General features: G+C 37.7%; 1 protein-coding gene across 2 annotated transcripts in view; it reads left to right on the top strand.

The window, feature by feature from the left end:
- Window positions 1–22,342, top strand: part of JAG2 (jagged canonical Notch ligand 2) — a 72,519-nt gene extending 50,177 nt beyond the window's left edge. For both annotated transcript variants that reach the window (XM_040601896.1, XM_040601895.1), the window contains exons 8-26: window positions 19–132; window positions 271–384; window positions 945–1,058; window positions 1,613–1,659; window positions 1,933–2,106; window positions 4,363–4,513; window positions 4,808–4,972; window positions 5,587–5,700; window positions 7,058–7,171; window positions 7,542–7,655; window positions 8,619–8,735; window positions 9,693–9,720; window positions 10,767–10,852; window positions 13,056–13,169; window positions 13,371–13,486; window positions 15,123–15,368; window positions 15,812–15,943; window positions 16,942–17,098; window positions 20,044–22,342. In XM_040601896.1, the coding sequence (XP_040457830.1) occupies window positions 19–132; window positions 271–384; window positions 945–1,058; window positions 1,613–1,659; window positions 1,933–2,106; window positions 4,363–4,513; window positions 4,808–4,972; window positions 5,587–5,700; window positions 7,058–7,171; window positions 7,542–7,655; window positions 8,619–8,735; window positions 9,693–9,720; window positions 10,767–10,852; window positions 13,056–13,169; window positions 13,371–13,486; window positions 15,123–15,368; window positions 15,812–15,943; window positions 16,942–17,098; window positions 20,044–20,516 (2,690 nt within the window). In that variant the 3' untranslated portion in view covers window positions 20,517–22,342. The remainder of the gene's footprint in view (window positions 1–18; window positions 133–270; window positions 385–944; window positions 1,059–1,612; window positions 1,660–1,932; window positions 2,107–4,362; window positions 4,514–4,807; window positions 4,973–5,586; window positions 5,701–7,057; window positions 7,172–7,541; window positions 7,656–8,618; window positions 8,736–9,692; window positions 9,721–10,766; window positions 10,853–13,055; window positions 13,170–13,370; window positions 13,487–15,122; window positions 15,369–15,811; window positions 15,944–16,941; window positions 17,099–20,043) is intronic.
- The last annotated feature ends 261 nt before the right edge of the window (window positions 22,343–22,603 follow it).

The raw sequence follows: 22,603 nt of genomic DNA, 5'->3' as shown, positions 1-22,603 counted from the left end.
TTCCTTCTTTCTCCCCAGCGGAGCATGCTTGCGTGTCTAATCCCTGTGCTAATGGTGGAATTTGTCATGAAATTTCATCAGGCTTCAAGTGTCACTGCCCATCGGGGTGGAGTGGACCAACGTGTGCTATCGGTGGGTATGCATTTACTGATGACTGGCCATTCAGTTGGAAGGGTTCATACAGCTTGATAATATCATGCTGTAAAAAAACCCAACAGGTTAAGCCAAGTTTTAGATGACGTAATGGAAGGCACTCTTTGACTTTTCCAGATATTGACGAGTGTGCATCTAACCCTTGTGCTCAAGGAGGGACCTGTATTGATGGCATTAATGCATTTGAGTGTATATGTCCACAGCAGTGGATTGGAGCAACATGTCAGCTTGGTAAGTTACTACCTTCCAAAGTTTTGAAGACCACTGGAGATTATTCCTAAATAATGAATAAATCTGTGTAAGTGTTCAACATGATTTTTATTGAAGATATGTGTTGTTATTGGTATCTTAGCTGCTCTTTAGTAGATTTTACAGTCAGAAGTTTCAAATTAACCTGTAACTATTTAAGCCCCAACTTAAGTTTACTTACAGTAAGTTCTTCTAGAATGCCCGATAACTTTTCTGTTTCAAAATATGGCATTGGTGATGGTAGCTCCTTCTTCATGGTGGCAGAACAGTGACTATAAACTTACCAAGGCAAGGAAGGGATTTGCCCTGACTAACATATTGCCTTTTTGAGTTTGGGCAAAGGGATAAGTAAGATAACATGCATGTGCTACTGTAGACAAGTGTGCATTAAAAAACTGTGGTATATAAATGGTTTTAGAGCCCTACCAATGTATAATATGAGCTTCTGATGCTTGGATTGCATGGAAACTTTGCTTGGTGCTGTGGTAATCTGTTTCTGGGTTTGTTCTTTATTCTCTTCTTTCTTTTATCTTCTTTCACAGATGCTAATGAGTGTGAGGGGAAACCCTGTGTTAATGCTTACTCTTGCAAAAATCTCATTGGTGGATATTACTGTGACTGCATTCCAGGATGGACAGGAGTAAATTGTCATATCAGTTAGTATTTCTTTAGTATATATGTTGACCATAGGATGCTTTAGTCTTTAAAAAAAATTTTATGATGAATGATATGTCCATTTACTTGTACAAGAAAAAATACCTGTTGTCAGGATTTTTCTAACCTCCAGCAAATTAAATTGAAAATCCTGTTTGAAAATTTATTTGGACATTTAATTGGTATTAAAATGAGATTAGATATACACTTAGATAATTCTAATAAACCTCTCCCTACTCGCTCATCCCTGATTATGAATGATACCATGTGCTGATTCAATTAAAAATATTTTATGATACCATGTGCTGATTCAAATAAAAATTAAAAACCTGTTAGATAGGAAATTAGCTGATTACAGTGTAATAGAAATATGTAATATGTCATTTTCTATTACATATTTTTAAATTGAGAATCTCTTAATCATCAAGTGTCCTTGCTTTCCATTGAAACTTCTAGAAAAATATCTTCTAAAAATTTTGTTCTCCGTTTTTTTGTTAGACCTGTATTTTACAGTCTTCCACTACAAATTCTAATGCCTTGTGTATTTTATCCATAGATACTAATGACTGCCGTGGACAATGTCAGCATGGAGGTACTTGTAAGGTAACTCTTGTTTATTACATGCCATGTTGAAAATTAATCTTGTTTTGGCTAGTTATGAATTTTATAGTTTGCAGTTACAGGTTGGTTAAATGAGGTTAAATGTTAAGTGTAGTGTTGCACTTACAGATTCTTGCACCATTTCACAAAATAATCTTATCTGGTGCTGCTGCAGTTCACAAATCCAGAATATAGAGATAACTTGAATTCTTGTGGGCAAGTTTTATCATTAAACAAATCTTTCTACTCTTGCTTTTTTCCTCCATCTCTGTGAAGGACGAAGTGAATGGTTACCATTGCTTATGCCCTCGTGGTTTCACAGGAAAAAACTGTGAGACAGAAACAAATGAGTGTGAAAGCAACCCATGCCAAAATGGAGGCCGTTGCAAAGACCTGGTAAATGGATTCAGCTGCCTGTGTTCACAGGGCTTCTCGGGAGTCTTCTGTGAGGTGAGGGCAGTGGTGACATTATTGCAATACTTCTCAGGGATTGAGTTCTTGAAAGAAACATATCTCTGCGTTTAAATGGGAGTAACCCAAGCCTAAAGTGCTACTGACTAACGTAGCTGTTACTTGATACTCTGAATAAACAAATTTGTTGTGTGGTGCTGTAGCACTTGAATTTGCAGCCTGATAAACTGCAAGTTGTTGCACATAGGTGTTGGCTCTCCTAAATGTTTGAAGGAAATTTTTTCAGGACCTGTGGTCTTTTGTTACTGGGTCTTCATCCTAGTGACTTTGAAATACAAAACTGAATTGCCTTTCAAGGAATCCTACTGTTGTTGGTAGGAGTAGCCACATAATTAAAGGCAGACAGATACTCAAGTATTAGCTCTCAGAACTTTGTGTTTGAGATCATTTTAGGGATGTGTAGTTCTACTGGTTAAATAAGAATTCGGATCTGAAATATTGAAGTGTTAGTGATAATTCATAAAGTACTTCATGATAATTAAGATCTTCATTCTAGGGAGGACATTAGACTTTTCAATGTAAAACTATACTGCCCTAAGTATGCACTTTCTGGCTTTTGCTGATAGCCAAATTCATGCATTATGATTAGCAAGACAGTATCAACTGGAGGCATTGTGTTAGAATTTTGTTGGATTTGCTCCAGAATTTTTCGTAGAGGATATTGAAGTGATGTCTGTTAAATGCTGAAGTAATTTTACTCTATATTATTTGCATTGTTAAAGAAACAATGCCATCCTTTTATTTGAAATTAAAAAAGGTTGCAGATACTGACCAGTTTTGTTAAACTGATGCAGTACCTGATAGATCCTGTACCATTTCTACATAAGGATCATAGCTTGAGTGCTCTACTCTTGGCTGATTCATACCATACTATGTAATTAAAGTTTTAGCAAATCGGTTTGAATAATAGGGGGGAGTTGGCTGCTTGCCTTGTGTGTTGCAGGAAACATCTACCATTGATTCCAGATGCTAAAGTACCAGCTACTGAACTTGCATTGGGAAGGGGAAATTTACACTAATGGAAGGAAACAAATGGAGACATCTGATAGAGGAGATATGAGAATCTTTCTCAGACCTTAGCTGTTTTTAGTAGTTTGCTTTGAATGTACCATATGAGGGCACAAAATAGCTTGCTGAAAGATCTCTCTATTGCAGCTGGAATTGTTAGTACTCCTCTGAATTAAATTCTTAGCACCATTTGCATTCCTTCTGTTTTAGTTAGTTTTGTTTTTTTCTCCTGTTTAGCTACAGAACTACTGAAAATAGTGACAAAGTCCACTATTGGACTTACTTTTATGTCTGTAATGTTGAGAAAGCTATCTTTCTCACATGAGATGTTAAGAGGGGAAAAATTCATTGGAGGGGAAGAAAGCAATCCTTGAGACCAACAATTTAGAAGAAAGATACTGTGATGTAACAATATTCCTTTGGATTTTGAGGCCAATTTAGGGCATCACCAGTCTGATCTTCTGTGCCAGCATAAGATGTAGAAGAAGTAGAATTGCTCTGCTACAGCAGTTTGTCTGTATGAAGGGTTATATTATGAAGCTAGGTTTGAATTTTGCTTTTTGATTCAGATGGTAAGAAGCATTCAAAATGTACCTGGTATTTCTGTGTGTAAATTGGTATGGTGATGATAATTGTAGGAATAAGCCCCTGAGCAGCTTGGTCTAACTAGACCCACTGTGGGCAGGTGGGGAGTAGCTGACCTCTAGAGGTCCCTTTCAAGCTATGTGGTTCTGTAATAAATTATATGTGTTAATTGAGATGGGAAGAGAAGTCGCTCTAGGTAATAGGATTTTTCTATGGTTCTCTGTATTCTAAGTGTCTTGCAGACACAAAGTTGACAAGTGCACTGGTATTTAACTTGTGTTGTAGCACTTGGTATGTGGGAGTGAGGGACAGGGAAGTGACTTAAAATGATCCAGAATAGTAATGGTAAGATTCTCTTAATGGCTTGTTCTTTGCTAAGTAAGTTCTTGCAAATGTGTTTATTCAGCCTCTTGCGAAGCAGTATCTTTTTGGCAGTATCAGAAATGCTTTGTATTAGGATTGACCACAGTATCCTGAAGTTTGTCTCTGTGTTATAGGATGGAATGCAATATATGTGATTCATAAACCTTCTTAAAACTTGAGGTTCCTTGTATATTAGCTTCGTCAGCTTTGGCACTACAGATAATACTGCTTACTCCTGGGAGACAAAGTAGCTGTTGCTAACTATGGTGTCTCTTACAGATGGATATTGATTTCTGTGAACCTAATCCTTGCCAGAATGGGGCTAAATGCTATGATCTGGGAGGAGATTATTACTGTGCCTGCCCTGATGACTATGATGGAAAGAATTGTTCTCATCTCAAGGACCACTGCAAGAATAACTCTTGTAAAGGTACCTGCTGTTGTCCAGAAACTTGTCTTAATGTATGGCTGGTGCATTAAAAAAAGAACAGTAGTATTTCTGGGAATAGCATAATGCAGAAAAACTTTTCTTGTACTCACTTTGTGAAGTAGGTAATGAGAAGAAATGCTTGTTAACAGCTCTTATTTATGAAGAGGCAGAAGTTAACTTACAGTTAAACTAACTTTTGCATTGTGATTAGTCTTAATTTCTGGATAACTTTTTTAAAACTAAGAAGTGATTGGTGATGCAGATTATGTCTGATGATACACTTCTTGTTCTTAGTAATAGACAGCTGTACAATAGAAGTCTTCACTAATGCTACCCAAGAAGGAATCCGTTTCATTTCATCTAATGTTTGTGGGCCTCATGGACGGTGTATTAGTCAGCCAGGAGGGAACTTTACTTGTGCCTGTGAAAGAGGTTTTACTGGAATATACTGTCATGAAAGTAAGTAGAAGTTTCTTCTAAATGATTTTGTTGCTCTAAAACATTCTTAGTTTTTGTTATGAAGTTTTACAACTTCAAATAAAACATTAGAATTTTAATAAAGTTGCATGGATCATTCTCTGGTGTACTGCTTGAAATGCAGTTTCTTCTGGTAACAGGTTTTGTAGCGGTTCACACTTCTATGAAAGAAAACTGGTTTTAGTCCAACTTCAATGTGAATGTGTCTGTATCCACTACGTTTATGCACAGTCTTGCAGGAAGCCATGGAGTTCTCCAACATGGGAATGATAAAGAATGGACAGACACACTGACAGCCCAGCAGGAGCATGTGTATTGGTGTTCCAGTTTTTGGTGGGGTTTTTAGGGTTTTGGGTTGGTTTTTTTTAACATTGGGATATTTTTGCCAGGTGAACTTAACACTGTTTCAACTTGCAAGGTAAGAGAGAATACATCTAGAAATGCTACCAGGCTTGAAAACAGATGTTTGAGTTGTTATTACATACATACAAATGGAGTGTAATTCTGTACTGAGTTTCCTAGGAACACAAATGTCGATCACTCCTTCAGGTAGGTGAAGACAGCCTTGAGTAATAATTGTTGACTTTTTGTCATAGATATCAATGATTGTCTTGGGAAACCCTGCAAGAATGGTGGGACATGCATTGATGAGGTTGATTCATTTAGATGTTTCTGCTCAAGCGGCTGGGAAGGAGAATTGTGTGACACAAGTGAGTACTGCTAAGCATTGGAGGTTCAAATATTACAGCTTTGCTGTAACTGTTAGTGACGGTTGGTATGTGGTTAATAACAATGGGGTAGTTTCTCTGTTCTGTAATTAGTCTACCCACTGTTATTTATAAAAGGATTTTCAAGAAGATTTTTGGGTAGCAGCTGTGACAGTCTCAGTTTCTTGAATAGGACCATAATCTGATTCTTCAGTAAAGTACAGGATATATCTCAGGAGAAGAGACCCTGTTAGGTGGTCTATTCATTATATTGCTTTTATTGCTATAAGCTTAGGTACTTCTTGGTACTTACTGTACGTAAAAGTTTGTCCCTTACCCAATCTACTCATACACAGTATTTTCCAAACCTGAAAAGCCTTTTAGTTTGAAGCCAGTGCAAGTTATAATGTCCTTCCACCTTAGTGAAGGAATTTATAAATTTAATATCTATTCCTTTAGTAAGAAAAGAACTGCTGAAGCCTGAATTTTTTCTTGATGAATATGAGTCGGTGTTTTGTATTCTGAGATCAGTGGGAGCAGGCCTTTACTCTTGCTGCTCTGGCTTGAGACATACTGGCCTTAGTTGACAAAGTAGTGTACTAGGCAGCGGATGGTTAAGTTAAATCAGAGGAAACTGCAGCTGGTTCCTTTTCTATTCTGAATGAAGCCCCTTCTTAAACATGATAGCAAGGACTTGCTGAGACTTATTACAGGGCATGCACCAATTGAGATGTGAAATAAAGACTGAGAAACTTTTGGCAGCTATCGCTGTCAGAAGAGCTTTTTGTGTGGTCTAGATGAAGTTCAGTCTGGAATAATTATGTTCTACCTATTAAAACATTTGTTTCAAGTGAAAATAACTTTCTCTGAAATTCATGTACCTATGTATATGTTGAATGTGTGTATACACACACATATATGTGTATGTATTGTTAAGCCATCTGTATGGCTTAATGGCACTCTGTATTTTGAGACATAAAGCAGGAGAGGGAGTCTCAACTGTCTCGTGTGGATGTCCTGGGTTGGAGCTCCTTTTCAGGACATTGTGGTCCCTACTAGCAAGTTTTTTCTGAAGGTCAGAATACAGCTATTTGCTGGAAAAATGAAACTATTTTGGTGGTCTACTTAGAAGCCATACTGAATGATACTTTTCTGCTTTAAGTGGCCAGAAAAATCTTTTCTATTTCATGTTGTTCTGTATTAAATCAGAGTTTTTTCCCCTGCTTATGTAAACCCCACAACAATTAGGAATGCTGTCTTCCTAAATAGTGCACAACCTACTACTTTTATAAAGAATTATTTTATACTTTCTCATGGCCTTGGCTAGGCTAGATCATCTAATTTGAATATTTTTTTCTAGATTTCAATGACTGTTCCCCTAACCCATGTCATAACGGTGGCCGATGTATTGATTTGGTAAATGACTTCTATTGTGAGTGTAAGAATGACTGGAAAGGCAAAACTTGCCATTCACGTAAGTGTTCTTTACTTTGATCTTTAGTTTACCCAAAGATTTGTTTTCTTTTTTCTCAGGAGACTAGAGTTCCTGAAATTTAAAATAAAACAATTGCAGTGAAATAACAGGCATATTTTCATTACCTCTTCCAGTTTCCCAGCAACAAAATGGAATATTTAAAAAATGTATTCCTTCATGTAGTGAAATAGTGTTGTAAGAGATGCATTTGGATTCCACCGTTCTGATTTTTTACTGTAAATACAGCAAGTAGAACTACTGTTGCATTTAAATGTGAAGTCTCTTTAAAAGCAACTGTGGTAAAAAAGTACCTGGTCTTAAAATTCAGCAGGAGTAATGGAAGCTAAAACTGTTTTATTATGACGTATAGGTGAATACCAATGTGATGCGAATACTTGTAGCAATGGTGGAACGTGCTATGATGATGGAGATACATTCCGCTGTTCATGTCCTCCAGAATGGATAGGAAGTACCTGCAACACTGGTAAGCTTTTAAAATCATCTATAGATAAGAAGTGTCTACAGAAGAAGCGGAGAAGTGTTCAAGTAATACTTAACTGTTTAGTAAATAGGCACACTGTTCTTTTAGCTGGGTAGTTCAAAGGTGTTCTGGTTGACTGGTGACTGGAGTTTAGAGTAATTTCTTCCACTTACCTGACATCCTACTGATTATTAGGAAGCTGTTCTTTGCAGGCTGCTTACATGGTCTTAACACAGCTACTGCTAGGCAGATTTACAACACTTGGACTTGTGTCTTGACCCCTCTCTTTCAGTCTTTAGAGACCACTGTGTAATGGTTTTCTTGGGAACTTAGTCCCCTGCTTTGCTCGATGGTTCATAATGTGAATAAGTTTGTGATTGAAAGGTGTATGAGCAGACACACTCAGGAAAAATAAAATTAAGTGATTCTTGCTAGGGGATTTGCAGGGTTTCTGCCTACCATAGGGAGCTACTCTTGAGCTTTTGGGGGATTGAATGTAGTCTCCATGGTACATTTTTATTTTTTTTTTTAATGTGAAACTTCCATTAGGACCAAGAAGTTGGATGAAGGGAATTTAGTTTAGTTCTTCTACTTTATATGTACAATTGCAGCATTTACTCAAAATCTGAATTTTAAATACTAGTATCTTATTATGAGGTAAACCTCACTACCTGGGTAACTCATTGCCAAAGTAAGAATTCAGCAGTATTTGAAGGATGTTTACACAGATGGGGAAACAGTAGACAATCTTTTTTATAAAATATCATGGTTCAATTAAACAATTGAATTGGGATGATGGTGAAGGTAGGTGAGAGATTATCATGCAAAGTGACTGGTTTGGGAGTCTCAACCTTCTTGCAAGTCTTGCACTGTTGACTTAAATGCTCTTCAGGATTGTGATATTGACGGATCCAGATGATACTTTTTGTTTTCTGTGCTAAACAGAGACTTTTTCTGTTTTCAAAGCTAAAAACAGCAGCTGTATTCCAAACCCTTGCATGAATGGTGGAACGTGTGTTGGCAGTGGAGATTCCTTTTCTTGCATCTGCAAAGAAGGATGGGAGGGACGTACATGCACACAGAGTAAGGCTTTTCTCCTTTCTTCCCCTGCATTCCCCTGGGATATTAGGAGTGTCTGGCACAGAACTGCTAACTGAAACAAAGCAAGTTTATAGAGTTCATCTGCCAAAATATCTGAATCATTCAGGGTGGGAGGTAGGTAAAGAAGATGACGCTCAAGTTATGAATGGAGACCTTGTCATGCTTCTTTTTGCAACTAGTCTCTGCCAAAATAAGACTTTCAGCCTCCTATAAAAATAGTTTTGGGGAATATGTGCCGAACAAAAAAAGTCCCCTCAGAAATAATAATTTTAATAATGAAAAGTATGTGGAAATGCAGGCAGTGGTGTATATTCCGTCATTTTCTCCGAGGACAGCGGCTAACTACTTTGACGTACCAACAGAATGAATTGGTTGGGTGGAATAAAGCCTGTAACTTGGATTATTTTTTTTTCCTCCTAAAGGAGTAACAGTGAAATTACTGTTGTATTGATGTTTGCCCTAATTAGCAGTTTTAAAACTGACAGTACTAGTATAAACGCTATCAAGTAATTTAGAGCTATTTATAATGGGAAGGATTTGTTATAAGAAATCTGACTAGTTGCACATGCACATGTGAAGTGCCAAAGCAGTAGTAATCTTTTAGAAAGCTTTTAGAGCCTGGCTGAATTACCCTCTACCAATGCAACTGATACCATTTTATTTCTATTATGTTGTCATCATGCTGTGTATCAGTCTGTGCCGTTGATCTATCAAAACACACTGAAGTTGTACAATTTTGCATTTGTCAGTCTGTTCATGAAATTGAGGGTATTTAATTGGTCTGTTATGTCTAGTTAAACTTTCTTTGCGAGTGTGGAAGAAAATGTTCAATTCTCTATTTTTCTTTCCTTATCAAATACAGTGTCTCTTGAACTATAATATACATTAGAAAATAAGTGTGCCACTAGTTACACTAGTCCATATTCTTCTTTTTTATAGATACCAATGACTGCAACCCTCATCCATGGTAAGTATGTGAACTGCGGTTCTGTACCTGTTTTGAAAATAAGTGAACGCAGTAATACAGATTTTTATTCTAGATTAGAACTCATTCTAGCCTAAAACAATTGAAGCCAGCCTCTGTAAAAATCTTAAAACAAACTGTTGCTATGCTTTATCTATTCCTTGACAGCAGCAAAGACCACAAAACAATCCTGAATTGATTCATATGTGAACAGATAAAAGTATTTGTGTAGTTTTATGCCAGAACTGACTAGTAAATTACAGTAATATGAAATGAATGTCTTGATAACGTTTCAAGCATCTAAATTGAATTTTAGAATAAAAAATGAGAAACCAAAACCTGTTAGTTTACAGGAAATAATTATCGATAATATAAAAAATGTCCTGTTAGATCAAATACTATGTATACATGTGTTTTTAAAACAAAATTACTATTTTGGGAAGATATAATGGGAGTATTTAAAATACATAGGCTGGTATTTATAGTTGAAAGGGAAAAATACTGATATGTGGATGAAGCAAACCATGTACCTTATCTTTTTCTGTTGTCCATTCTAATGCAATAATTTGTACTTTGTGTACTAAAAAAGCCAAACCCTTGCAAAACCTCGGGCTTTCTCCATATTCACTTTACAGTGCTGTCTTATCTCCTTGAGTTCTGTTGATCTGCTTCCCCGTGCATGCATGCACTTTTGTAGGATGTTGCTGTTTTAACAGGTGACTTACTAAGCAATGCTAATGTCTAATATTATGCTTTCTCTGTTGACGGGGATAGATTGTGCCTCTAAACAGCAACAAAAGGTTTAATTAACAAAGCTTTAATTGGAGAGCAATGAAACAATGTGGATGGCTTATTAAGTAGACTGGTATTATGTATTAGCAGGTACTTTAGTTCTGCATTCCTGAGTGGTGGGAAAGTACTGTGAATAGCAACTATAGAAATTTGCATTTGAACATGCTGCATGAGACCTATGGTTTTTGCTTGTCTTTAGACCAGTGAATCTACCTCTGAGAACAGTCTGTGTAATGATAGGTTTATTGTTTTTACAGTTACAATGGAGGCATCTGTGTTGACGGTGTGAATTGGTTTCGATGTGAATGTGCGCCTGGGTTTGCTGGTCCTGACTGCAGAATTAGTAAGTACTGGTATAGGTACTGAAAGGTTGTACCATTCTGACACACAAGTTGGAAAGAACACCCTGTGACCCTTTTCGCGTTAGGTTAGCTGAACTTCAAATAACAAAGCAGAAGCCACCTGTCAGTCAGTCAGGTACTGATACCTTGCTAATAATGGCAACTTACGTACCTTTCTTCATTTCACTGAATGGAACTGAAATGAGTTGGCTTGGTTTATACTTAGACTTGGTTGCTGGATTTTGTCAGACAATTCTGAAGGTTCTGGAGTGCAGGCTTCGTAGAAGCTTAAGTATTTTTCTTGATAAGCAGCTTGTTAAAGATGACATATATCAATGGATGTTCTGTTTAACATTAGAAACCGAAATCCACTGATACATCACAAATGGAAACCAAAACAGCAGGAGTGTAGTGCTGGTGAATAACAGAAGTATGGTAAAGGTCTTTCAAAGCTATAAACCAAACCTGTTACACTGATATTATCCTGAAGGATAGAAACTGAAAAGGGGGAGCAGAAGACCCTAAAACTGCATTGAGTGTTTTAGAAGATGGTTTTGGCTTTGGATTTTTTTTAATGAATATTTCCATTTTGACTTGTATGTGATAGATACCTTATTTTATTTCTATCTCCTCAGAAGATCAGACTTTGTGTCTTCTGTAGCCTCAAGGCTTTTGCACTCTGTCCTTCCACTCCATCGGTATGGTGGTGTGCTGTCAAGTTGAGAATTCATCCTCATTCTGGCAGATAGTAAATGAGCCAGCCCTTCTAGTCAGAGGGTGACTGTATTACTTGTAGTAGCATCAGCTTAGTGATCTCTGGACACAGGACCAGGGGTGACAGATAATCAGACATCTAGGTCTGGACACACAATGAGGGATATGGATCTCTCCTTTTGCAGACAAGAAATGCAAAGAGAACTATTTGTAATCAAAGACAAATACTGTACATTTGTAATGGGACTGCAGACTTTTTTATTTTGCTTTAGACTGGTGTAGAGAAAAAGGAGTAGCTCTGACAAAAATGCCTTTTATGGCTGAAAACAAAAACAGAGTTAATCACTTTTTTCAGCATACAGAGGCTGGAGAATCTTACATCTACATAGCTTGAGGAGAGGAAGAAAGAGTAGTTATAACACTTTAGTATTTTATATTCTTCTGTATTTGTATAAAACTTGATCTTGGTGTACTTCTGAAGGAAGCTGTAATAGAACCAAAAGCCCTTCCATGTGCATTTGATATTTTCCATTGCCTGCATGGTTAATGGTCCCACTACTGCTGTTCATAATGTTTGCTTTCTAAGTCCAGTCCTTTAAACACAGAAGATGACTTGATACTGTGTATCAGTTCAGAATTGGTGTTTAAACAGTTTTTCTGAGGGCGTGGAGTGGGCATTCATTTTTAATGGCAGAAAACCTTTCAAAAGATGCTTCAGAAGAGAATGGTTATGCTTGAAAATGAAGTAGTTGTGGCTCCCAGCTTGCCAGGTTGGTTTCTGTCACCTTTGTTGGTGGACTGTTGCATCAAATACTCCTGGTCACTTCCCCAGGATAACAAGGAACACTTTGCTGTGCATCTGAATGCGCTATGCTTCCCTGCCTTTTTCAGTAGATTTCTAGGGTTAAGCCTCTGAATCTTTGAAGGTTTTTTAAAGAGGCTTTTGTGCTAAGTGTGTATATACTAAACTAATCTACTCTCTCTATATCAAGGTTTATTAATAAAAGTAACACGAAATGGCTGTTACAAACTAAACTGTTACTCTTCTTCCTTATAGTCAATTGTATTGCAGTAAGTCACTTTTTTGAGCACTGTTGAGCCAATTCATTGTTCAGCTCTTGCACTGTGATAACTTCTGGAAAGCTTGTGCTTTTCTGGGAAACCTAAATGTCTGAGATTAGTGCTAGCACAAGATGTGGGACTTCAGTTCTATTGCTGAACTTTCAGCTGTCCAACACCTTTGCTCTGTGAGATGAGTCAGTGTATGACTGCTTCTTTGATCATCAGAACTTCAATTAATGTGCAATTATGAGAAATCTGTTAGAGGTTACTGCTAAAATGGTAGAACTCTCCAGTTAGAAGATTAATTCTGAAGCCAAACTGTCTTTTGTTTGTTAAGAAAGCAGGTATTGTCTGATTACAGAGACTGTAAACATGTAACTGCAATGTTCTATGTCCTTGCCATTGAGTTTTATCTCTTTTTTTATCTAGATATTGATGAATGCCAGTCTTCCCCTTGTGGATATGGTGCCACTTGTATAGATGAAATAAATGGATACCGATGCACTTGTCCCCCTGGAAGAATTGGTCCTAGGTGCCAAGAAGGTATTTCTATATCTGCTGTCTGCTTTTACCCAAAAACCAGTAGAGTACAATGTAGCCAGTATAGAGTTTATGCGCAAGTAGTCTGTGCTACAGACTAGGAACAGTAGCTAGTATTTTTTTTTTTAATGTAAATCTGTATAGCTTCAGTAACTCAGAGGTCAAGTGTCTGAGTGTGTTGTTGGGTTTGTTTTTTTTTTGTAGTTATTGGCATTGGAAAACCTTGCTGGCTTAAAGGAATAACCTTTCCCCATGGCAGCAGGTGGGATCAAGAATGCAACAACTGCCACTGTTTGGATGGCCGTATTGACTGCACCAAGGTAGGCATTTTGACCTATTTTATTAAATCCTTCTGGCTGAACTTACTGTTGTTCATGCACAAGTTAATCTTTCCCCCAAACTGGCTTTGTTTAAAAGAAAAAAAGGACAAAATGCCTAATGACTGCCTGTAAAAATGCTTGTGGGATATTCTTTATAATGATAAGCTACTCTCCTGCTCTCTACCTGGTAGAACAAGCTTTCTAGAAGCAGAAAGGCACTTTTTGCACAAAAGTATGAACTGGAATGGAATAATGATCCTTGAAAAGATAAATTACTCTGCCAAAGCTTTGCAAACAGAGTTTTAGAGCTCCTAATTTTGTGAAACGCTAGTTCTAAGGTAGAAGACATGTGGGAGGAAAAGTTTTTTCAGTGAGTAATGATCACTTTTTTGTATTATCCTTCAGTAGGTTTTATGAATTGACAGATTACAACCTTTGTATATGTATTATGGCCTATATTCTGGTGATTTTGACTTAAAATAAGACTAGCCTAAATGCAGATTGAACACGCTGGTATATGTGCTCCAAGCCTTTCAGCCCTCCTGATAGATCATTTCTCCATGGATTTTTGGTACCTGTACAGCTTTATATCACAGCTGGAGAGAGACAAGATCAGTGCTGCTAACAAGTTGTAGGGCTAGGTGTGCAGCTCCAGATGAGCATTAATAGCACTTACAACATTGCCTCACACGGCTGTCTCCCACATTTCACTGGAAACACCAGTTTAAAAAACTTCTGGGTCTTGCTGATCTATCCATCCTTAATCTTAATTTGTTTAGCTACGTATGTACCGTAGGCAAAGAACTAAATCTTGCACTTAGTCATTTAGAAATGCTATTTTAGACCCTTTATGGCATTGTGATTTCAAGTTTGAGATGTCTTCAGAACATAACAGTATGTGGAGGTAACTAGAGTCTCAGGAATGGTGGTGCAGTAAATGCAACTTATCCACATGTGGTGCCTGGTTCTTTCATGCGTGATGGAACAGATACGCTTTCTTGCTGATAATTGTGCTTTAAGAGATCCTTAAGTTTCTAAACTAATAGCTGTGTAATATTATATAGAACTTTAAAGGTTACATCATGACATGGAGCTGTGTTTGGGAGCTTGCTGTACCTCAGTAACTTGGGGGTACCAGCGTACTATTTTATTTCAGGAGACTGGCTGAAGTGACAGTGCTTATCACCAATATGCATCAACTCTTAATGTATTCAGCATCCTGTGGCAAGGATCTCAGTCTAAATACTGAAGAGTTACATATAAGTGCTGAAGAAATTAATCTTTGTGGAGGTGTTTCTCTTTCTAGATCGTAGAAGCCTAGACAACCGGTTTAAAATAAATGCTTGAACTTTACTGTAACTCAGTTATGTGGGACAAATCTGTAAGGCTCTAAGGAGATTAGACTAGTCAGGTGTGCCTTGGGTAATTTTTTCAGTTTTTACTCTTTTATCTGTGCAAAATGTCCTCTTTTTGTGGGACAGTGAGCCCCATCTGCTACTAAAACTACAGCAGCATTGAAATATGGATATTTTTTTTCCAGTCAGTAAGAGATCATGACAGTCTTATGTAAACTGCTTATTTTGAATTGATGCATAAGAGCAATTAACTGTAACAGTACTTTGTTCTTAATTTATAGGTGTGGTGTGGGAAAAAACCTTGTCTGCTACACAGACACTGGGATAATTTGAATAACCAGTGTCCCATGGGTCAAGAATGCCAGGAGAAGTATATGAAATGTTTTCAGCCGCCATGCACGGATTGGGGAGAATGCAGTGCCTCTGAACCTCTGCCTGCCAATATCAAGTGTCTGCCTAATTCTGGATACTTGGACAATGACTGTGCTAGAATTACTTTAATTTTTAACGGAGACAAAGTCCCTCAGGTAAGAACAGAATTATTAATGAAGAATGGCAATATATGTAGGGATATATTCCATGTCAAAGCATGGAAGATTAATGTTTCTAATATGACTGCTTGCTGTAAAAATAAATTTTGCAGGTTTGTGAGACTCCTTGTCTTACTTGTGCGTTGTCTAAAGGACAAGGCAAAACTAGGGTTTGTACTGAGTATTTTCTTTTCTTTTTTAAATCTCAAAGAACTACTTTCTTATATTGCAAGATGGGCTCAGACTGTATTCAGATAGTCATGCAAGCTCAGTTTCTCACCCTTCATTCCAAAATCCTGTTCACTTTTCTGCCCTTCCTTGCTGCCGCCTTTTGCTGCCTTGATCAGGTCTCAGTAACTGCAAAAACTCTGAAGGTGTTTATTTTTATGTACTATTTTTCACTTGAACTAAAGTCATACAATTTCCCTTGCTTCTAACAGGGCACTACAACTGAAAATATCTGTTCTGAGATCCGGTATTTACCAGCTACTAGGACTGTTTCTAGGGACAGAACTCTGATAATACTGTGTGATCTCTCTTACTCCACAGAGAATGCAGTGGAAGTTGCTATTGTAAGTATGAGACTTGCATTAGTATATATAGGAAAATGTTTTAGTTTGAGCTGGGAAAAGGTTATTTAAGCTTGTTTCACTTCAGTGCAGGTACTGCAGTCAGTGGCTTAGCCTGCCTACAAAGCAATTTTGTGATCTCTCAATTTCCTATAATGCTAGATAGCCGAAACACAGGTTTCATTAATGACAGAAGACTCCCTAAACCTCCTGATTAAATTACTGTAAAGACTAATTCAGCCCAAATTAGTGAACAGGTGCCTATCTGTTCTGTCAGATCTTGAGCTATTGATCTCAGTAAGGAGATATGATTGCAGGTGGCTGGATTTGCTCTTGTGAAGAAGTTTCTGCTGCGCGTTTAGAGCGTGACTGCTTCAGAATGTTCATTAAATAAGTAAGTGCTAAGTGGAAGAAGGTGCAAGTTGAGTAGGTGAAAGTAACTGTTGCCCTGCTGAGCTAAAGGCTTGCTGCAGAGGCATTTACAGCCCAATGACTCAAGGCTTGTGTATTGCTTAATTTCAAGGGAAGAGTTAATTTTCGTAGTAAAGTGTTCATCCAGGCAGAAGCTGGACTGACTGTCTCTACCAGTACTGTGAAGAACATGCTGAGCCATGATGCAGGAAGCAAAGTGTATGGTATAAATAGAGCAGACTGTTATTAGTCCAAGCTTCTATCTAGATAATCCACACGTCTTGAAGTGCTCCAAACTATGACTAAGTTTAGCTCAGCAGCGTAAGTAACATGGAAGTCAGCTGCCTTTTATTTGAGGTATGCTAGATTAGCAAGTAGGTGTGTTACCCACCAAGTCTGACGCTGTATCTGCAGTTTGGATAGAGCCAGCCATGCTATTGCAACAGTAAACTTTTAGGACACTGTTTGTAACTACTGTCAGGTAAATTCAACCTAGTGAACTCAATTAAGATGTAGCTGGATTTAAAAGGCAGATTTCCACAGTTAAGTGATTGCAATAACTTTTTGATTTTGCCCTTCACTCCCTTTAGTCTTTCGTCCCGCATCGAGATGAACAAGATAATAGTCTTATACAGAATGCTGCTAATACAATAGTAAATGCAATCACTAAGCGGCAAAACAGCACTGTTATGTTGGCAGTAACTGAAGTCAAAGTAGAGACCATTGTTGTTGGGAATTCATCTTCAGGTAAGGTTCCAAATGCATATGTCCTCTGTGTGCGTAAGCATTTTCTGTTCCCCTGCTGTCAGGTGTTTTTCTCATCTTTCTTTACATGTTGGGGAAAAAGGTAGATTGAGTTGTTTTGTTAATTGCTTTTACTAACTGAAGAGAAGGTGGTTTTAAAATCAAGACTCTGTGCTTGTCTGCTAGTTCAAACTTAACCTCATCCCTAGTGTAACATCCCTAGCTACCCTTGCCACTGCTTTGGCTCTGACTTCCAACCCCATTCTCCAGTCCAAGTATAGCTTTCACAAGAGCCGGCGTCCTCCTCATGCACTGTTCCAATCCTTTCCTAGTTCCCCACATTAACCTGAACCCAACCTCAGCCCTTGGTGCTGCTGCGCTATAAACTGAGGCTGTGAGGTAACAAAAATGGGGGGAAGGGGGAAGACACATACTGTGATACCAAGTCTCTTCCGAAGTCCTTAAGTGTTGTTTACCTTAATGACAGTTAAGGATGCCTAGTATTCTCCAGTACTTGGCCATGATAACATAAAACTTTGCTGTCTTTTTCAATGTTTCTCACAAGCACACAGCTGGCTTAAAATGTAATGTCCATCCCCCTTAATGAGGATGTGGTATGACCGGGGAAACCTTTATCTCTGAATATTGGCTCTCCAAGAGCCACGTCAGTATAAGCAGGTGACAGCTCTGCATGCCTGTGTTCCTGCCTGGGGGAGGCAGGAGATGGTCTGCTGGAAGACCAGCAGTCGGCTCAAGTTCAACTGAGCCCCAGAGTGGAAATCTTACAATAGCAAGAGACTTTCCCAACTTTTTCCTAGACCTTCCCCACATAATCTTCTGGAAGATCTTATGCCCATAGTCCAAACAATTAGTTAGTAAATTGCCTGGTTCCACTTCCCTTGTGTTTCCCTTCTAGGGAATGCCTTTTATCTGTTAAAGCCCTGGTAAATGTACTACTTCCCTGGCTCTCCTGAAGGAGTGTACTAGCTTTGTTCTTGTATTGAACAGAAATTGTGTAGAAGATAAAGAATCAAGCTGAGATTCTGACATCCCTTAGCCTCTTTCTTCTGATTGTGTTAAATGCTAGGGTAAAAGGGATAGGGATTAATTTCCTCCCATCTCTATAAGATTCAAATATTTCCCTAAGAGAGCAGAGAGACTTTGACTTCTCTTGCAGTTAGTAATAGAGAATGGTTTCCAGGCTCCTCATTTTAATATGGATGCTCAGTATTGACTTCTCACCCCTAGTTCTTTAAGTGGAGTTATGAAGTAAAGTGCAACCTGGACTCTCATGTTCTTTTATTTCATTTGTTTTATTGCTGCCCCTTAATTGGGTGAATTAGATAGAAACCTATCACAAAATGTGGTGTAAAGCTCTCTGAGAATCTCATTTCTGTGGGGTGCTCAAGTGTCTGGATGGAAGCGATCATTTAAATGCTTCATAAGTTTCCTCTAGCTTTAAGAATAAAATATTCCAAGTTCAGAATATGTATACAGACCTCAGTATAAGAATCTTAATAATAAAGTAGACTTAGATCCATGCTCATGATGAAATATTAGATGTGATAGCAGTGAGAATGTGATGTAATCTTGGGGAAGCTGGTATGAAGAGCTCCTTTTTTCACTGAAGTATTTCCCCCCCCACTCATGGTTTAATATTAGATTGCTTATGAAAAATGAGGAGAGAATAGTAGTTACTCCTAAGAGGACAATCCTTTTGCAGACTACTAACATACAGTTTTTAGATCCCTTAAGGCCAACCACATCCACAGTTTGTTTATCCCCCTTTATCAGAAGGAAAGGTTTGAAACTGTGTCATATTCCACTTAAAGGTCTTCTGAACATATTCTTAAATTTTAGAATGGACCATAGTGTTGAAGCAGTTGATTGTTTTTGTACAGCTATTTGCAGGTTATTCTGTAAGCAGTTGTCTTAAAGCTGCAGAGGGAATTTGTTTGGATTGGAAATCGGAGTGGTAGGTTGACATGATTTGTACACAGAGCTTTTGAGCAGTCCTGTTGTCTCTACAAAAAGCAGAGCACCTCATGTCTTATTGCCTCTTACCATGTGAGAATTCTTGCTTATCAAGAAAAGCAGAAAAATGTTCTATCCTAGTAGTAAAGCCCTTGAAGAAGGGGGAAAAGAAGCCCAAGCATACATAAATTTTCAGGAATTCTTTCCCAGAGAAAGAACCTGGGTCTGTGTGGTTGGGAGAGCACTCATGGGGTTTGTGACTGGGAACGTGGAGACAAGCAATTGCCGTAACTCCTTTTGTTTATTGAGCAGTAAAGACTCCTGTCTCTGGGGACAATACTCAGGTGTTTTACTCTGAACTAAAACTGGAACATCCTAAAGAGTGCATGAATGATTTGATTACATAGCTCTAACCCGAATGTTTTCTGAGATAGCTGATATATAGATCTGGACTTGATGGTAAAGGACTCTTCCTTCTGATAGTAAACACAGGACATACTTCTGATGCAAATGCCAGTACTTGTAGAGCAACTTAGAGGCATAGTACTCTATAGCCTGCCTCCTACAACTCTTCCCCCCACCTTCCCTCCACCCCCCTTGAGAGAGTCATTACTGAAGTATTCTGGGTCAACTTACCTTAGGCGCTTGAGAAAACGATTCTGTTTATATAACCAGTTTTTCTGTTGGAGGGGGAAAAAAATAACTCAAATGTAGCATTCCCCCCGCCCCCCCCCCAAACCTCAGTACGCAGGGAAAACTCAGCTTAAACTAGTAAAGAGCATTTCTAGATGGACTGCTGAATTCAGACCATTATCATTGTGCTGCAATGACGCTTATTCTTACAAATCTTTCGAGAGGTAACATAGTTATGTATGGATACTTCTCTTGCATATGTCCAGTGCTATAGATCTAGTTCTGTTAACTCAAGACTTTGTGTTGTGTTTTTGTTTTTTTTTTTTTCATTTGCCCTCTAGATTATTTGGTTCCAATTCTTTGTGCGGTATTTAGTATTGTATGGCTGACTTGTATAATCATCTGCGTGTGGTGGACTCGGAAGAGAAGAAAAGAGAGAGAGAGAAGTCGTCCTCCCAGAGAAGAGGGTGCCAATAACCAGTGGGCACCTTTAAATCCCATAAGAAATCCTATAGACAGATCTTACAGTAACAAAGACATTCGTTATGAATGCAAGAACTTCATATCTCCTCAAAAAAGAACTTGTGATGCAGTAGAGGAGTATGTAGAGTATGAGGAAGAGGAGGATGAAGAGGAGGAAAGAGATGAGGAAATGGACAAATTCCTCTCTCACAAACTTGCAAAGCCTTTGCCGACAAAGGCATCTGACACGTCAGAGAGCAGTCCAGTAAAGAAATCCCATCAAATAGGCAAAATGGACAACAGATCTGTAAAAAATGTGAATGCGTCAAACTTTGAAGGCAGTAGAGACTAACCTGTATTTGGAATGTAGGCAGACTGCGCCTACGCTTACTGGGGAGGGGAAAAATTGACATCTCCACTTTGCATCAAGGACTAAAAAATATCTGGAGTCAAATGTTCATAGTTTCTTTATTTTGCGTAAAAAAAAAAAAAATAAAAATAATAAATAAAATTTATTTTGTTTCTTTAGCCTTGTATAAATTATTCAATGACTGTCAGATGAAAAAAATGAGTAATCTTTGATAGTTGCTATTTTTGTAAAGTTTACTTATAATACACTCGCTGTGTGGCAGAGGAGAGGTTGTATTTTCAATATGTGTAAAGTTTATTACAAAAGACTGTACACTGTTTACAGAATGTATTTCTTTTTATTACTTGCTCTAATTTAATGGTGGCTTTAAAACCTCCTGGTTGAGGAAATTGTGTGAACTTTAAACTGCTTTCTTGACTTTGAATCTCTATTAATGGCAGCTCACAGCACTTGTTACGTTAGTAGCTTCTGTAAGATTTTTTCCCAAATTTGCCTTACACACTTTTTAATAGGAACAAAAAAAATAATTATAGAGATCTTTCAACTGTGGTTTAAAAGTGGCCTTTTTATTTCTGTTTAATTACTTTAGAATTGCAGTATTGAAGCATGTGACAAGTGCCTTGAGATTAAACTTTTTCTATAGCAACTGTCAAAGACTGCCATATCAATATAGTAAAATTGTGAGAACTCTAGGTTCCCCAACTGACACAGTTTATTTTCTAATAGTGAAAGTGCTTTTTTTGTAAATATGTACATATTAAATGAATCACTCTGTATATTTGATTTAATAACTTAAATATTTTGGTCTTTTTTTTTTACATGTCATTCCTTTTAATTTATGTTGTAGAAAAGGAGGTTTTATGGCAGTTTATAAGACTTTTTTTTTTTTTGGTATTATGTCCAGGTTAGAAAATTATGTTAATACAATCAATGTTAGGAATCTGTTGGTCATTTGTATTTACTTAGGAACATAACCACTTACGTGTAAATAGATCCAGAAATGTTTGTTTATCCCCATGTTCAGCCCATCTCAAGAACACTAACGGGTGCATCTACTGTACAGTACCAACATAGTGAGGCATTGTTTTTTTCTTTTGTGAATATGTTAATTACATGTGGTATTACTTTTTTGCGTTTAAATACAGGCCTAATGAAGGGAACAATATTTTCCTCAGTCTTGTTTCTGTTGTGCTTTATTCATCTTTCGTTCTAAAGAAAAAAGGCTGGCAAGCTCAGAAGATGGGAGTACCTCGTTAGAAATGGTTATTGTAATGGAAGACTTAACACATTTTTTTTAAAGGCTTTATTATCGCTATTAACTTGGCAAACCGTAAGTTTATTTTAATTACTGAAGAAGCATAACACTACATACACCTAGTTACCCTACCAGTGAGAGGAGCGGATGTTTGAGAGTGTAAACTCTGGCCCATGAACAATGTAAACATGAATGTTTCAAAATCAGTTATTTTATACAGGAATGCAGGATTTGCTTTGCAGGATCTTCTGTTTTAGTACATTTTTTTGACATGTTCTTTAAAAAAATCTTTCAGAAAAGAAACTATTTATTAAAGCATTTTATAATGATGTTTGTTGTAACTTTTTTACTTGTGCTAAATATTCAAAACTTATTTTGATAACCTGCTTAGGAGTTAGTTTAGAAAAGGGTACTATCCTTCTCATGTTCCCCAGTATAATCCTGAGTATTTAAACCAAAAACACTTTTTTTTTTCTGCTACTCTTGTAACTTTTTGTACTGTTATGCTGCTGTCTTCCATAAACTAATAAAATGATTCCCTCATTGTGTGTAAGATACTTCAGATTGTGTTTGCTTTCTAAGTGCTTGGAGTTCTGATGTGATGAGGCTGAAGGAGGAGTCAAAATCCTGATTTAATACCTGGCACTTCCTGCAAGCTGAGCTGACAGCCTGCGTCCAAGTGCCGATACCTCCTGAGCCAACTTGGCAGCGCTGTCCCCTGCCCAGTACTGCTCCGCTGACAGCGTGCGTAGGAGGTGGTATCCCACCCGTGGTCTTGGGACACAGACACCTTTGGTACCTGAACCGGGACGCT

This window comes from Falco naumanni, chromosome 7 (genome assembly GCF_017639655.2).
Source record: "Falco naumanni isolate bFalNau1 chromosome 7, bFalNau1.pat, whole genome shotgun sequence".
Lineage (NCBI taxonomy): Eukaryota > Metazoa > Chordata > Aves > Falconiformes > Falconidae > Falco > Falco naumanni.
Note: the sequence above shows the minus strand (reverse complement) of the source record. Positions and strands in the feature narration are given on the sequence as shown.